The sequence below is a fragment of the Geotrypetes seraphini genome, chromosome 7 (assembly GCF_902459505.1).
Source record: "Geotrypetes seraphini chromosome 7, aGeoSer1.1, whole genome shotgun sequence".
Classification (NCBI taxonomy): domain Eukaryota; kingdom Metazoa; phylum Chordata; class Amphibia; order Gymnophiona; family Dermophiidae; genus Geotrypetes; species Geotrypetes seraphini.
This window is the reverse complement of record NC_047090.1, coordinates 157,250,196-157,268,135: the sequence shown is the minus strand read 5'-3', so window position 1 is coordinate 157,268,135 and position 17,940 is coordinate 157,250,196. Positions and strand designations below refer to the sequence as shown.

Sequence of the window (17,940 nt, the reverse complement as noted above, 5' to 3'; positions counted from 1 at the left end):
TAACAACTTTTTTTTAATATGGAAAACAGGAGTTGTCTTCTGGTGATTTCATGTACAGGACTGTTTAAGAACACCACCTTTCTTTCTTTTTTTGCCCCCAAAAATATTTTATTGAAAATTTTTTTAAAAAATATTCTTTATTCATTTTTAAAACTTAAAATAAGTGCAACATAAGATAAAATCATTTTACACTTTAACATCACTTAATAATCTATCAAAATTTAAATCAGATCCAGTATCCCCCCTCCCTCATATTCAACAACTTTCTTTAAATATATGAAAACGTAGAATAATCCCCCTCCCAACATTATTTGCGCTCATAAGAAAACAAAAAAGTACCCTTTCCCCTACCTTGGACGTGCATATTCAAGGGGAAAAAATGAAATTCATTCTATACAATACAGTCAAACCTCGGTTTGCGAGTAACCCGGTTTGTGAGTGTTTTGCAAGACGAGCAAAACACTCGGCAAACTTTTGATTGGCAAACTGAGTGTTGACTCGATTTGAGAGCACCCCCCCCCCGATAACCGGCATCGCTCCCCCCGCTCGCAAAGGCCCCCTTGCTCCAACTGACACCCCCCCCGCGCAAACCGGCACCCCCACCCGAACAACTTAAACTTACCCCCCCCTCCCCCCGTCTAGCGCAGGCACAGATTGTGTGCCTAGAAGATCTTCCGGCTTCTGCCTGCCTGCCTTGAGCATTCTCAAGGACTTCTAATTCTCCCTCTCGCTGAAAACTTTCCCTCCATCCCCTTTTGGTTAGCTTGGAAGTCACCCACATGTAGAGAATATGCTGCCTGCTTGTCCTGGGATAAAGCACAGTTACTTACCGTAACAGGTGTTATCCAGGGACAGCAGGCAGATATTCTCACAACCCTCTCACCTCCCTGAGGTTGGCTTCTTTGCTAGCTATCTGAACTGAAGACCACGAGGAGGGGATGCGCCCTCTAGTGGAGCAGGAAGGTACGCATGTGTGGACAGCACTAGCAAACTTTGAGATCTTCAATCATATTTGCTTGACAAGCTGTCCGCGACGGGACTTCATGGATGACGTCACCCACATGTAGAGAATATCTGCCTGCTGTCCCTGGATAACACCTGTTACGGTAAGTAACTGTGCTTTTTGCGAATGAGTTTTCATGTCCTTAGATAAGCCGCCCCATTTAAGCAAGCCGCACCCAATATACAGGTTTGTAAAACCCATGTATAAGATACGGCCTATATGTGGGGAAATACGGTATTTCTGGATGAATTGATTCAGTTCCTTTGCTTTATGTAATCTGTCCTGGAACTATATAGGTACAGACGGAATATACCGTGTTTCCCTGAAAATAAAGATGCTGTCTTATTTTAATTTTAGGCCTAAAAAAGGTACTAGGCCTTATTTTTGGGTAGGGCTTACTTTTTTCATGTACATGATCATCTCTCCCTTCCTCTCCTTATCCCCAATTCTTCCTCTTTCCTTTCTCTCCCCCACATGTGCAACGTCTTTCCTCCCCTCTCACCCATCCCCTTGTGCCTTCCCTCTGCAGCATCTTTCTATCCCTCCCATCCCCTGTGCAGCAGAACCCTTGCCCAGCTTCTATACTTCCATCCTTTCCTCCCTCCCATCCCTCGTGCAGCAGAACCCTTTGCCCAGCTTCCATCCTTCCATCCTTCCATCCTCATGCAGCAGAACCCTTTGCCCAGCTTCCATCCTTCCATCCCTCGTGCAGCAGAACCCTTTGCCCAGCTTCCATCCTTCCCTCCCTTCCATCCCTCGTGCAGCAGAACCCTTTGCCCAGCTTCCATCCTTCCCTCCCTTCCATCCCTTGTGCAGCAGAACCCTTTGTCTAGCTTCCATCCTTCCCTCCCTCCCATCTCTCGTGCAGCAGAACCCTTTGCCTAGCTTCCATCCTTCCCTCCCTCCCATCCCTCGTGCAGCAGAACCCTTGAGCACCCGCCGCCACCTCCGCCGTGCAGCCGAACCCCTGCTGACCTTCCGTCCTTCCCTCCCAACCAAACCCCACTGACCGTGACCATAAATACTTTCCGGCAGAGCAGCGTCGGGCCAGCAGCACTCCAAAGAGACTGCTTTGCGGCCTCGCCAGGACCTTCTGTAAGCCACATTACTAATGACATCATCAGTGACTTGGCAGAGGGAATTCCCCAACTGGGGAGAAGGCCGCAAAGCAGCCTGTTTAGAGTGCTGCTGGCCTGACGCTGCTCTGCCGAAAGGTATTTATGATCGTGGTCGGTGGTTTCGGTTGGGAGGGAAGGATGGAGGGTCAGCGGGGGTTCGGCGCAGCGGGGGCGGGGGAAGCGCGGCTGCCAATGACTATGGCTTATATTAAGACCTACCTTGAAAATCTTGCTAGGGCTTACTTTTGGGGTAGGTCTTATTTTCGGGGAAACATGGTAATTATCAGCGTAATATAACATAACTGGAGTGAGCTTTGACGGCAGCTTCAGAGGTTGGGAAGTAAGTCTAATGCTGGGCAGACTTCTATGGTCAGTGCTCCAAAATTAAGAACATAACATAAGAACAGCCGCTGTTGGGTCAGACCAGTGGTCCATCGCACCCAGCAGTCCGCTCACGCGGCGGCCCCCAGGTCAAAGACCAGTGCCCTAATCGAGACCAGCCCTACCTGCGTTCATTCTGATTCAGCAGGAACTTGTCCAACCTTGCCTTGAATCCCTGGTGGGTGTTTTCCCTTATGACAGACTCTGGAAGAGCATTCCAGTTCTTTACCACTCTCTGGGTGAAGAAGAACTTCCTTACGTTTGTACGGAATCTATCCCCTTTTAACTTTGGCAGGAAGTATTACCAGTGTTTAATCATGAAGTGGAACCGTGCAGAGTGCTGAATTGAACTGTGGCCACTTTGTTGCGCAGACTGGATGGACTGTGCATGTCTTTTATCTGCTGACATTTGCTGTATTACAATGCAAAAACCCAGGCTATTTTCTTGTGTGGCACGTGAGTCTAATAGGTGAGCACAGTACATGATAGTGGAAATGTATATGTTTTGTTTAACCTAAGTATAAAACACCTGCCACATCCATAAAAAGGGAGATTAGCTTTTGCTAGGCTCAGGAACTTCTGCTTGGGTTGAAACTGAGTACCAGAAAATGGTGACTTTGTAAAGGGAATCACTCAAGGTTAACAAAACAGAAGTTTATATATTGTTGAGAGAGAAATTTGGCAGCTTGCCCATTGGCTGTTCAGCTGCAGTGCCTTCTCCTTTGGTCCATTATCCATTTTAATCCTTGTAGTGGCAGATTTGATTGTTGTAGAAGTGCAATATGCCATTCAACAATGATTTTTGAGGTACAGGAGCAGTGATAAATTGGTTTTCTGTTGCAATATTTCAGCAACTGGCTCAGCAGGACGAGCCAGTACTGGTTCCTTCTAATTACTTTTACTCCTGAGAGACAATTGTGTATAAACACCTAACTTTTGCCAATCCAAATGACATTCCTCTATCATTACTCTTTAATATAGTAGTACAACCATTCTGCAAAAGTGGAGCATACTGTCTCCTTTGGCTATAGGTCATTCATCTGTAGCAAGTGTAATGCATTTTGATTAGAGTCTTTCATATGTTCAGTTGCATTAATATCTGAGAGATGCTCAGGGCTAAAAAAGCCCTAGTGAGACAGTTTGTCTATAATTGAGCCACTGTTTTCCTATTTTATCTGAAAATACATTAATTAGCACACAGCTTGTTTAATACATGCCTTTAACATCTGGATTCACGCACATACCAAGCAAAAGAGCTACGAAAGTTAAGATGCAGTGCTCATGGGTTAGGTGGCCATCTTCTTGGTTTTGCCATCATCTTGCCCCCAAAACCATATCCTAACAACATAGGGCTTAAAAAAGAAAAAAACAAATGTCTGCACAATTTTGCATGGAAAATAAATGCATCATTGTTTCCCTTGTAATCATTTAGACAAAGGATTTTCTTAAAACAGCAGTAGTGAAGACACAGGGGGGATTACAAAGATCTGCAACGTGACATAATCAAGCTCGAGAAATTGGCATCGACATGGCAAATGAGGTTCAATGTGGATAAGTGTAAAGTGATGCATGTTGGTAACAAAAATCTCATGCATGAATACAGGATGTCTGGGGCGGTTCTTGGAGAGACCTCCCAGGAAAGAGACTTGGGAGTTCTGATCGACAAGTCGATGAAGCCGTCCGCGCAATGTGCGGTGAAAAGGGCGAACAGAATGGTAGGAATGATAAAGAAGGGGATCACGAACAGATCGGAGAAGATTATCATGCAGCTGTACCGGGCCATGGTGCACCCTCATCTGGAGTACTGCGTCCAGCACTGGTCGCCGTACATGAAGAAGGACACGGTACTTCTCAAAATGGTCCAGATAAGAGTGACTAAAATGGTTAAGGGGCTGGAAGAGTTGCCGTACAGTGAGAGATTGGAGAAACTGGGCCTCTTCTCCCTTGAAAAGAGGAGACACAGGGGACATGATCGAAACATTCAAGATACAGAAGGGAATATACTTAGTAGATAAAGACAGATTGTTCACCCTCTCCAAGGTAGGGAGAACGAGAGGGCACTCTCTAAAGCTGAAAGGGGATTGATTCCGTACAAACGTGAGGAAGTTCTTCTTCACCCAGAGAGTGGTGGAAAACTGGAACGCACTTCCAGAATCTGTAATAGGGGAAAACACCCTCCAGGAATTCAAGACAAAGTTGGACAGGTTCCTGCTAAACTGGAACGTATGCAGTGAACTCATTTAGAGCACTGGTCTTTGACCTAAGGGCCGCCGCATGAGCGGACTGCTGGGTATGATGGACCTCTGATCTGACCCAGCAGCGGCAATTCTTATGTTCTTATGAATCTCTGTTTTGGAAAATGGCAGAGGATCATAGTAAAAATTCTGGAGCGTACTGAAGAACACCAGCCTGGAATTTGATTTAATGCAAATGAAAAGGCCACTGCATCTTAACTCCAAAGGTCAGCCACAGAGGGAAGGGGAGAAGCTATAATGTGAACCAACAGAGCCGGTAGACTCCAACAAGAATGAAGAAAATGAAAAATGAAGTTTGAGTTCATGTGGTTGACAACAAGATTGATAAAGGCACAACACTGTACTTAGCAGGTAGAGCTGTGAGAGAAAGCAGGCCAGAGAGATGGACGCATATAGGTGATTCCAGGTTCTACTTGGTAGTGCTGGACAATGACAAATTAGAGATGAGCAAGCCATGGGAGAGCAGCTGTGAGAGAGTATTACCTGCAAGTTAGCAGTACCCAACAAGAGGGAAGATGAATGCTAATTTATTGCTGTATCTCCATCTGTGACCAGACAGCTGTGGAGCAACTGAGGTGCGATGAGAGCCTGGCATTAGAAACCAGAGAAATTTTAAAAGACTGGAAAAAATTAAAATATTAAAAAAACTGAAAAATTCTGGTCAGTGACGAATGTTGAGCTTACTATATAAGTTGAGACCCGGATTCTCGGCAGCCACCGATCACGTGTCAGTCACACGACTACGCCAGGTGCAGAATTGTGCCTCCAGCAAAGGTAGGCCTGCTTTTCCGGTGCCTACTTTTGATGTGAATCGCTCATCCATAGGCGCTTTAGGCTGCCTAATGCCACTTCCGATGTTAGCCATGCCTGCAGTGGCATTAGGCGGCCTAAATTGCCTATAGAGGTGCAATTCCGGTGCCGAATCTTTAGGGATCTTGAAAGTCAGTTAAAAATATTGTTAAACGGCATTTTTTTGTTTAACTGAGCTTTGGTTTCCCTAAAAAATCAACGTTGGTTAGAGAATCCAGGCCTTAGTGCTTTAGGGATATTTGCTCCCTTCTCCAATAGTTCTAACAAAAAATATTTTTTATATAATTTAGGGTGGGTTGCTATAAATTTAGTGATATGTGCTGCTTCTATGTTTGAAATATAAAGTGACCTGTAATTTTTTTGAGCTTCGTGGTTTCATTAGAGCCATAATTTCTGCAGGATCTGTGCTACTATTTTATAAAGACACGTAGGCACCGGCGAGTCTTTTTAAAACAAGTCCAAAATAGATGCCCTCGTGGTCTTTCATTTCCAGCAGAAGACCTGTTTATCCCACACTTTTTTGAATTCCAGTTTGAACTTTCATTTCTGTGCACTCAAGTAGACTAAAACCGTAGCCATACTAATTCAGTTTTTTTTAAAGGCACATACCAGATGTGTGCAGCATTCATCTTGTGAACCAACTGGCTCTTCGACGGATATTCTCTTTTTCTGATAATGCATTACTTTCATTATATGGGTCTGGGTTGCCTTTCTGTGGTACATCTATAGTGCTTTTCGTAATCTATACAGGTACTCTGTCCCTAGTGGACTCACAATCTGTTGAAACACAGAAAAATGAAGGCAGAGCTGAAAATTCAAAATAGGATCTAATTGTTCGAAGTCTCCTAAAGTAAAATAACTTTTACGTACAACAGCATCTATCTGGGTTTTCATAGTAAGATGTTTATCTAATATGATTTCTAAAATTTTAATTGTTGGATGGATTGTATAAGATGTTAAATATTGAACTGCAAGGCAATGGCGGAATAGAAATCATTAATGCAATTTTCAAAACAGGTGATTCTGATGTCTGCCACCATAAACTGTGCGGAATTTGCAAATTATTTTGCGGTGCCTGTTCTCAACAAAGTGACCCCAGCACACGTATTTGAGGTGGAAGGGAAGCCGTACGCTGTTGAAGAATATTATCTTGATGATTTGAAGCACATTAGTCACATTAAGGTATGACTGTTTTTTTGCTACTTATTTTAGTACTGATTGGCTCCTTTGTTGCTGCTGCTTTAAGTGGATGTAGTACATTATAAAGGCATAAATTGAATTCTGCACACGGAATGAAGAAGAGGGATTTTCCTAATTTTCCCGCAGAGAGGATACCTTTTAGCGAGGGGAAGGATAGTTTAAGTTTTTGGGTGGGCTTGGAGGTGTCAGGACTTGAAGAGTTCCAAGATAGTGAGATTAGGGGAGGGAGGATGTCGTGTAGGATCTTAAAAGCTAGGCAGGCACATTTAAAATGAACCCTGAAAATTACTGGGAGCCAGTGGAGTTTGGACAGAAGTGGGGAAACATGGTCAAATTTGCTTTTTGCAAGGAATGAAAATTGTTGCACCTTCAGCATTTCTAAACCTTCTAACTGCCAAGTCCAAGCTCTTAATTCTTTTAATTTTTGAGCAACATTGTAAGAGGACTAACATAGCTTTAAAATGTGTTACCACCTACTCAAATTTACATTTTTAAAATTAGAATTTCTGATGTAGAACTTCCTTCTAGGTACTTTATACATAGTTGAAATCCTAGGCACAGGATTTTGCAATAGATCCCTTCATTTGAGAGAAATGTCCCTTTACTCCCCCCTTCTCAGCAAAGCCATTACCTGTGGCAGGAGATATCCACCTCCAACATCGGCAGGAGGGATTCCCACTCCTTCCTGCTGGACCCCCCGAAGCACCCTCCGTAGCCGCGATAGGCAGGAGGGATGCCCAATCCCTCTTGCCTGCATGCCCCCCCAAAGCCATGACCTGCCCTAACTGAAAGTACTGGGATTTCCTAAGATATGATATTTTGGTGTTTTGTACAAAACACTTCTGTGAGACTCTTAAAAAATCTTAGTCCTTTTGATCATGTCTCTCTAGCTTTAACCACTGTGTACTGGCTCCCAATCAAGAAAATATGTATTTTCAAGGCTTTCAAGGTCTTTCATGACATGATTTCAAATTATATGTTGGAAAAGTTATCCATATATTTTCCAAAACACTCCCTATATTCATAACAGGAGAGATGTCTTTGTGCTCCCCCTTTAAAAATGTTTCATTTGGAATATGTTTGTAAACGAGCTGATTCCTAGTTTGTGACCAAGTTATGGAATCCGCTTCCTTCAGAGTCTGACATTAGATCTTTAAATAGACTATTATCTTTTTGTAAAGCTGTGAAAACTTGTTTAGGTTTTAGACTAGATTTTTAAATGGCTTATTGCTTTTGTAAGCTCTAAAACTTACCTGCAGAACGATGTTAAGATTCCACGAAGGAAAAAGAAAATGCAAGGAGGGTCGCAAATGAAGTGCTCCTCCCAGAAACCTGGACACAGTGGGATGAGCAGTAGGTGAACTAGCACCTCTGCACGCTCTAAAAGGCCTGCAACCTGAACTGTAAGGGAGACCACTGCTAAACTTGTTTCTAAACCCGCCTGAAGAAAAACCAGGACCACTGAATAGGGAGCCCTCTCAGGCTGCACATGATTCTTAGCACATCAATATTGGAAAGCCTTCCAGACTTTGGCCTAAGATGCGATAGTAGAGGGTGCCATCAAGCGCAAAATAAAAATTGAGATAACTATATCCGAAAAACTGCACTTCCTCTAAGCTATGACCCCCTTCCGACGTCCAGTGAAACTTGTTCACAGGGAACGACTTAGGGCGGCGCTCGGCAAACCTGTGTAGAGGTCATCCAGACCTATTCCAACAAAAAGTTTCCCCTTGAAAAGACATCCGCTTAAGGTGATCCTTGAGGCAGCGTCCCCAGTCCAAAAACGGATCCAAAGAGTCCAGTGCGCAGACATTGCACCAGTAGAGATTGTAATAAGAACTCGAATGAGATCATAAAGGGCGCCCAGAACCTAATCCATACCAACCATCACCAGCAGAGGACAGGCATGCACCTCCACAGAGGACGCATTGCGCAGGCTGGAATGACAGGCACACGCCACAAAGGAAGTGGCCACCACCACTTGGCTACCTGAAGATAACACTAGAAAAGAATGTTTTCTAACATAATATTCACCCTGCGATCCTGAGAGTCCTTAAACATAATTAAACTAAACCTTAAGTTTATATACCGCACATCCTCTCCATAATTATAGAGCTCGGCACGGTTTACAAGAGCTTGATATAGGAAGGAATAACATAATGGGTTTGGAGGTTGAGAACAGGGGAGAGGAGAGCATTACATTTTTGTGAAAAGCCTAGTTTTCAGATGCTTATGGAATAGTTGGAAGGAGCTCTGATTCTGTAGTGGGGCAGTAAGATTATTCCAAATTCCTGTGATTCTGAAGAAGAGGGATTTTCCTAATTTTCCCGCAGAGAGGATACCTTTTAGCGAGGGGAAGGATAGTTTAAGTTTTTGGGTGGGCCTGGAGGTGTCAGGACTTGAAGAGTTCCAAGATAGTGAGATTAGGGGAGGGAGGATGCCGTGTAGGATCTTAAAAGCTAGGCAGGCACATTTAAAATGAACCCTGAAAATTACTGGGAGCCAGTGGAGTTTGGACAGAAGTGGGGAAACATGGTCAAATTTGCTTTTTGCAAGGATCAACTTGGCCACAGTGTTCTGAATTAGTTGAAATATTTTTAAAGTTAGATTTAGATAGATGGAATTACAATAGTCTAGTCTGGAGAGGATGATGGGTTGAACAAGGACGGCAAAATGTTGTTGGCGGAAGCAGGATCTCACTTTCCTCAGCATGTGGAGGCTAAAAAAGCATGTTTTTACCAAGGAGTTGAGGTGGTCGTTGAAGGAAAGAGAAGAGTCGATAATTGATGCCTAGAACTTTGCTTGAGAACTCAAGCTGCAGTGTGGCGCCAGAGGGCAGTGCGAAGAGGGTAGGCAGCTGTTCTGATTTTGGGCCAAGCCAGAGTAGTTTCGTTTTAGACTCGTTCAGTTTCATTTGAACTGAGAGGGACCAGGATTGGAGTTTCGATATGCAAGCTGTTATATTTTCAGAGAGATTGGTAAGGTTCGAGTCTGTCTCTAGAAGGACAAGGATGTCATCAGTATATGTATAGATTGTTTCAAGGGGAGATAGATGGAAGAGTTTCAGGGAAGACATGTAGATGTTGAAGAGATTAGGGGAGGGCTGCACGCTGGATAATTTGTGCCATGCTGGAATCTACCTCAGGCTATTCAAACCTGCTGAAAATCAGGATCCAGGTGATAAAACATAGACATAGCTTTAGAAGGTCGGAAAGAGCTTTCTGGGATATCACATTGTTCTGAAACCAGACCAAGGAGCTGTGGACTGAATGGTAAAAAGGGCACAGGAGAACGAGCGAGGACTGAAGCCTGAAAAATGAAAGGTGGAAAATCCAAATGGAGCTCTTTCAGAACATCATACATAAAGAGGCGGACAGAAGCCTGAAAAATCTGTGAAGAAAGGTCAGCATCCAAATCTGGACGCTTAAGGCAACCGAGGAGACTAGTCTCTGCAAAGGCATCAGCTGGATCGAAAATAAAGACTGGCAGGAGACAGAAGAATCATAATATCTGCAAGCAGTGGCGTACCTAGGGTATGTGGCACCCGGGGCCCATCATTTTTTGACACCCCCCCCCCCCCCCCTCATGTAAAATTTTATTTTTTTTTTTTTTGCAATAACCATGAAATGGAATAAATGGTCAGAATAGAAACAGGCAGTGAAAATTTTCTTTTTTTTTTTTTTCCAAAGTATTTTTATTGAGAATGGCAAAAGGTCCAGACAAGCAACCATGGTCTGTACAGAAACTTATACATTATCAAAAAGAACACAGAATGAGAGTAACAGCAACAACAAGCATGAACAAGCCTCTCCCAAGAGAAAATTGCCAATGAGAGGCATAGCAATACACAACAAAAGGCCAAAACTTGGGGCAAGCAAACAAATCCCACCCCAGAACCCACAAGAATAATAAGCCGGACTAGACCCTCAGCCATATTTTATAATGAAAAAAACCCCCACAAGCAACAACACCCAGACCGCTCACCAGACACACCAATCCGCACAACAAGCACCCAAGAAACACCCAGCCACCACCCAGACAAAACTACCAGACACACCTACCCCACCAAGCCCAGACCCAACCCCCCCTCCCCAGAGAGTGCAAGCGCAAAGTGGACCGTGAAAAGGGCAGCTGCAGAAGTGGAAAGCCCCAGATAAGTAGGTTAGCTAAAGAAAGCCCACAGATAGAAGAAATCAGGATAACAGAAGTTCCAACAAATGCTCCCACAGAAAATTTTCTTTTATTGAACCTCATTTATGTAACCATTATTCCAAACATAACATAACATAAATTATGTCTGAATTGTCATGACATCAGAAGTACATATGGAGTAGTTGCAGGTGATGCTTGGGACAGTTCTGATTATGTTAGTTTGGTTTTATGTGTTTTTTTAATAGAAGGGTTTTTATTTCTTTTTTTAAGGTTTTGTAGTTTGTGGTCGAGGTCAATAGGTTGTAGAGTTGGGGGTCAAGTGTTGCAGCTCGAATGGCTAGGAGGTTGTCGAACAGTTTTTTTCTTTTGACGTTTTTGGTTGGAGGGTGTGTGAATGGTGCGTGAGTTCTCCTATGTCTGTTTGAAGTGGATTGAATTATTTAGCTGAAGAAATTAGTTACCCCCCCCCATTCCACACACATTAATTCTCTTCCATTTTTGTTCCCATTATAAAAAAACACTGATAAGTTCCCAGGAAAAAAATACATTAAAATAAGAAGTGAAAACAAAGGCCCCTACAGATGAGAACATAACATAAGAATAGCCTAACTGGGTCACACCAATGGTCCATCATGCCCAGTAGCCCATTCTCATGGTAGCCAATAGTGCTGCCCGATTCAGAGAAAAATATTTCATTCGATCCGATTCACCCTGTTGAATCGATTTTTCGATTAGATTCACTGTTAATGACACCGCTTTTTAAGTTTAAACAAAGTATAACAATAAATTTCACAACAACAATAAATTTCACAAAGTACTTAAAAAAAAAAAAATCACATTTTTCCATTAAAGCAGTTCTGGAGACATTTGCTTGAACAGTCTTTTTTCCCAGTCCATAAGCAAGCAATATGAAAAAGATTTCCTTAATTATCTACTCAAACATTTTTGCTATTTACTTTCATTGTACCTATACTATTATTCAGTAGAAAAAATGGACTTAACTGTGCAGGAAATGAATCTCCTCATACACCCACCATATAGTGCAAAAATGTGCAAAGGTCTGTTTTTTTCTTTCGATCACTACATAGCCTAATGCCACACAAGCAGCGCTGTTACAAACATATTCTGAAGGTCAATGCTAAGGTTGACAAAGTTTCCTTCCTTGGACCAGAAGGAGATACTGACAAACCACTGGAAGAGATTCTAAAACAACTACCCAGAAATAACACCCAAAGACCCACTCAGTGTGTGAACCAGTTGAGTGGAGTGGACTAACTGGGGGTGGAAATGGGCCCAGAGTTTGCTCAGCAGAATTTCCCAGACTACCTCTTCCTCTCAACACACTGACATGCTACCACCACCACCAACACTAGGAACACCTCACCGAGTATGCCAGCAATGCTTATAAACTTTATAAAACACATTATTATATTTTCTTATAAAGCATATATTTTAACTGAACTCAGCCTTGCCATTCACAAAAATAGAAAAGTTCCCATTTCAAGCTGTCTCATGTACACTTTTCAAATCTAACATATTGTAATCACAAAACAGAAAATAAAATTATTTTTTCTACCTTTTGTTCTCTGATCAATATTCAAATCTTGTTGGTCCCAGGCTCTTGTTGTCTTGCTTGCCAGGGTCTCCTTTCTCCGTGCTAACCATCCGTCTGCCATCTCTGTTCTCCCCTTCCGTTTCCCTTCCCTCTCCCGGAGATCTGGCATCTTTCCTTTTTTTTGTCTCCATCCACAGATTCACCTTTTCTCAACTCCCCACCACCCCAGGATCCACCATCTCTCCCTTTCTGTTCCCAACTATCCTCCTATCCACTATCTCTATCCCCCCTCCACACCATCCCCTGTTTCCAAGTTCTCTCCCTTTCTGTTCCTTCCCTCCCTAAATCCCATTATGCACCATCTCTCTCCCACTCCTCTGTTTTTAGACCCATTATTTCTAACCCCCAAAGTCTGGCATATGCATGTATCTTTGAACCCCCCCTTCCCTCTCTCCCTCTGTGTACTTTTACACCAGGACCCCCCTCCCCCGAAGGTCTGTCCCCCCTCCGAAGGGCTACACCCCACCCCTGAAGACCTGCACCCCCCGAAGGACTTTACCTCCCACCCGAAGGTCTGTCCCCCTCTGAAGGCCTAAACCCCACCCCTGAAGGACTGCACCCCCCCCCCGAAGGCCTGCACTCCCTTGAAGGTCTGCACCCCCCCGAAGGCCTGTCCCCCCCTTGAAGGCCTGTCCCACCCCCTTGTAGGCCTGTCCCCCCTTTAAGGCCTGCCTGCCTGCCTTTCCCCCCCTTGAAGGCCTGTCTCCCCCTTGAAGGCCTGCACCCCCCTTGAAGGCCTGCACCCCCCCCTTGAAGGCCTGTCCCCCCCCTTGTAGGCCTGTCCCCCCCCTTGTAGGCCTGTCCCCCCCCTTGTAGGCCTGTCCCCCCCCCTTGTAGGCCTGTCCCCCCCTTGAAGGCCTGCCTGCCTTTCCCCCCTTGAAGGCCTGCACCCCCTTGAAGGTCTGCACCCCCCCAAAGGCCTACACCCCCCCCCGAAGGTCTGCACCCCCCTGAAGGCCTGCCTGCCCCCCTTGAAGGCCTGCACCCCTTGAATGTCTGCACCCCCCCCCCCCGAAGGCCTGTCCCCCCTTGAAGGCCTGCCTGCCTGCCTGTCACCCCCTCCCCCTTGAAAGCCTGCTTGCCTGCCCGCCCGCCCCACCCTGAAGGCCTGATGCCCCGACCCACCCCGAAGGACCGCTCGCCCCCCTGGCCTCCCCGCACCACCTATGAACAGCCGCAGCAGGATCGCGAAGTCAGCGTCGGGTACCAGCCCTAAGGGGGTGTTCCCGGCCTTGCCGTTCAGTCCCCCGCCACCCCCGAAGGACCGCTCGCCCCCCTGGCCTCCCCGCACCACCTATGAACAGCCGCAGCAGGATCGCGAAGTCAGCGTCAGCGATCCCTGCTGCTTCCTGCGCCACGGTCCCGCCCCTCCTCTGACATCAGAGGAGGGGCGGGATCGCGTCGTAGGAAGCAGCGCAGGGATGCTGACGCTGACTTCGCGATCCTGCTGCGGCTGTTCATAGGTGGTGCGGGGAGGCCAGGGGGGCGAGCGGTCCTTCGGGGGTGGCGGGGGACTGAACGGCAAGGCCGGGAACACCCCCTTAGGGCTGGTACCCGGGGCGGCCCGCCCCCCCCGCCCCCCCCTAGGTACGCCACTGTCTGCAAGGCAACTACTGCAATCGAGGTCTGGCACAGTCAGACGAGAGTGTTCTTAAACAAGAAACTTTGCCACAGGCGCAAAAGACTGTTAAAGCCCGACGCACCTGTCAGCTGCAGGAATACGCCTTTCAGAGGAGCCAAATAAAATCCGGTGAAAAGGCCTACTCTGCAACCATGGCAGGGCTCTGTTGAGGTACATGTGCTGCGCCAAAAGAGTCCCCAGATTTGGAACACCTGATGTTTTGCATCAGACTTCAGGATGGCCTCTGGGTGAGATTTTCTTCAGACAGCACAGACCCAAGCTGGATCTCTATCCCAAGATTACTTGGAGGAGGCAAAGTTCAAAGCTCCCACCCCCTCCCCCAGCATGGTATACAATCACTGATCGGCACAATCAGTGTCCACATTCAACACATTAGGGGCTGGGGAATTCATCTCACATGATTTTGTATCAAATTGAGGGTTTTTTGAGGCAGAAATAAGTTAGAAAAAAATAAGATTGATTTTAAAATCCAAGATGGCCACCGTCATAAATTTGTGCCAAAAATGGCAAAAATAAAAACTGAAAATAAAAATAGCGATTTGGGGTTTGGGGAGGTGGGGGACCTGAACCCTACCCTCAGAAACTGTGAAAACAACTTGAATCGTTTTACAAGCCACCCCCAAAGTTCCCATAGTAAATAATGGAGGTTTACTCACAGTTATGCAGTTCCAGACTGTCAGCAGCTTTAAACAGCTTTAGAGTGGAAGAAAAGGATTTTCTGCCTCAGAAACAGCTCCAAATGGATCCAGACTTGAAATTTTCAGACTGCCAGCCAGCCAGACATTGACTACGATTTCCACCTCCATTGATCCTCGTCCACGTGGTCGAGGATGGGAAAAGCAGCCTATGCCTTGAAACCCGTGCTTGAAACCCATGGTAAAGTCACCGGCAAGCAGACTCCTAGGGGAAGGGACCTGAGTCTAGAAATTATGATACACAGCAGGCTGACTCCACAGATCCACCAGAGTTTCTCTATGATGCAGCAGTCCGGCACCGTGGGACTGCGTCCTTTCCTCCGACAGGGGACCACCTGGAAAGGTTTCAAGGCACTGAAGCTACCGAAAAAAATAAGAAAAAGGCAGAGCAACTGCAGAAATTGTAACTGGATATGTTTGCTAGCTCTTAGGCTAAGGGGTGGATCATGTGCTCAGAAAAGTTTGTGAACTTTTGCAACTCCTGGATTGCGGGTTGGGATTGAACATGTGGAGGAGCATAATCAAAAGAAACGTCCAAGTCTGTTTTGGGCCTAAGTCACTAGTCACCCAAAGTCGGCAGTGTTAAAAGGCCATTCCCGAAAAATACATTAAAAATATTTTTCTTTTTCGAAAATCGTCTTAAGTATACATACATTCAGCCGTTTTGGTTGGCCAGACCACTAAGTCGTCTAACTTTATACCCCATTCTCGTCCAAAAATTTGTCGAAGTCAAAAACACCTAGAAAAAGACCTTTTAGATGTGGGAGAGGCCAGCAAAGTGATGGACTGGACATCCAGACATGGCAACACAGTAGTGGGGCACCTTACAGGGCACTACTGCAAACTTCACAAAAAAGGGTGCCATCTACACATCTCACCAGAACTCCCTTTTAGGTCATGGTGAGCCCCGCAAAACACCCCTAAACACTACTAGAGCCACCTGTCTACAACCCCAATAGCTTCAGACTACTTAAGCCACTGCTATTAGGCTTTCCTATGCCAGGTGCTGATGTTCTGGAGGCAGATATGTAAAGTATGTATTACGATTTTTATGGTGTTGTGGGGGGGTGTCTGTGATCACTGGGGGAGTGTGTGGGGGTCTGTACTTTGTGTTTGCAGTGGTTATCTGGTCACTTTGGATACCTTCTGGGCACTTAGACCTGGTTTTCAATTGTCTAAGTCACAACGTACAAGTTCCGTCTAGGGAGCCTCATTAAACTTTTGGTTATACTTGCAGTACGACTAAGTCTAGGTCGGCCCACATCCTGCACAAACCCCGCCCTTACCACTCCTCGTATATCGCCCCTTTTAGCTCTGGGCATACAGCAGCATTGAAAGGGCCTAAGTCATTTTGAGATACGTCTAAAACCCTGTTTGGTTAACGGCACTTGGATGACTTGTCTTACTGATCGTCCATGTGCCGATTTAGGCCGGTTTTTAGACATATTTCCGTTTTGATTATGAGCCCCCTAGCGTATGGAATCTGGAAAGGATGTAACAGAATTGTATTTTCCACAGTATTATGTACACGAGTACCTACTGCCAAGTTCGCACTTAACACAGCAGTGAATTTTATTATCTCATTCTGAATCCTTTACTCATGGAGCTTTTTCGTCCCAGTACAATTTTAAATTGTATTTCTATATAGCACTGTCAGTATAATGTAAAATTGTAATTTTTAACATTGCACATTTGCTTTTTCCAGCTTCCAGTTCTGTGCTTTGATGAACCAGTCATTTCTAAAGAAATGTATGAGGTTGCAATCTCCTTGATCCAGCTGTTTGATGACATGGAGAAGGAGAATAGGTAAGGATGGTGTTATGATACAGATGCTAGTAATGAAGACCTCAAGGAGTTTCAGAAATTTCTGTATTATGTTTTAAATTTCAGACCATATGGGAGAATAATTATCACTCACTGTTGAAATTATAATCCTGGATATTAATATTTATATCCACTGCTCATACATGTATCCAGGGCAAAAATAAATATGTGCTTCCCAAGATGGATCCACATTTTGCCTTTCTGGTTTCCACAGGGGATTCTTCCAAAGATACATATTTTAAGAAATAGAATATGGCATTGTGATCTTGCCTTGAGGGATGATCCAGCCCCTTTTGGGAGTTTGAGATTGTACCTAGACAATAACTTTTTTACATCATGATTACTTTGGATTAATAGCAGTTTGAGCTGGATATCTCACTTTTGGATTGAGTGAAACACCTGCATTGCCTGGATTCAGTGCAGCGAATTCTATTTTTGAGTTTGATTATGCACTGTTGTGACTTATCTGAATCTCCAAATAATGTGCGATGATAGAGAATAATCATATCCCTATTGTGTGGTCATATTTTGCGAGAACTTACAGCAGCCATTCAGAGAGTGGCGCGTACCAGGTAGGAAGCGAAAAGCTCACGCTCCTGGTCTATGCGCCGCTCTGTAGCAAGAAAGGCAGCCATCCAGCGAGGAAGGTACAGGAGTGCGGAAAGCTCCTGCCGAGACCGCACTGGACCACCGGCATTTAAAAAAAGGTACCGGGAAGCTGTGGGCTGCCTACCACCAGACGCACCAGACCACCAGAGGCACCTACGTATAGAGGAGCAAAATCCAAGAAAAAAAAAATTCTGAAAAAAAATTTTGGTGCGTCTTATAAACCGAAAAATACGGTAAATGTCTTGTTGCAATTGGAATTTCAGGTCATGTGTTAAATTGGTTTAAAGGTTTTTTGAAAAAATTGAACCTATCAGGTTTACAGTGAAGAAGTATATTCTCAGGTTTGGAGTAACACCTGTGGAGCCCCTTGGGGTTCTTCACTTTCTCCTTCCCTCTTTAACTTTTATATGACGTCACTGGCTATAAAGTTGTAAAAGTTGAGCTTGAAGTTATATAGTTATGCAGATGATATTACCATCGTGATTCCTATTTCTTCTTTGTCTCTAGACACAAAATATTTTATATCATCTATACTGGGCTTGTGGAACAATGGGCTAAAGAATTTAGACTAAAATTAAATTCGGAAAACCCAAAAGTTTTCTTGGCAAGTTCAACTAATAAATTTAAAAAGACATT

The 17,940-nt window shown here is 44.7% G+C and overlaps 1 protein-coding gene across 3 annotated transcripts in view; it reads left to right on the top strand.

The window, feature by feature from the left end:
• TDRD9 (tudor domain containing 9) overlaps nt 1-17,940 on the top strand; it is a 318,134-nt gene that overhangs the window by 97,822 nt on the left and 202,372 nt on the right. For all 3 annotated transcript variants that reach the window (XM_033952909.1, XM_033952910.1, XM_033952908.1), the window contains 2 exons: nt 6,585-6,749; nt 16,577-16,677. In XM_033952909.1, coding sequence (XP_033808800.1) covers nt 6,585-6,749; nt 16,577-16,677 — 266 coding nt within the window. The remainder of the gene's footprint in view (nt 1-6,584; nt 6,750-16,576; nt 16,678-17,940) is intronic.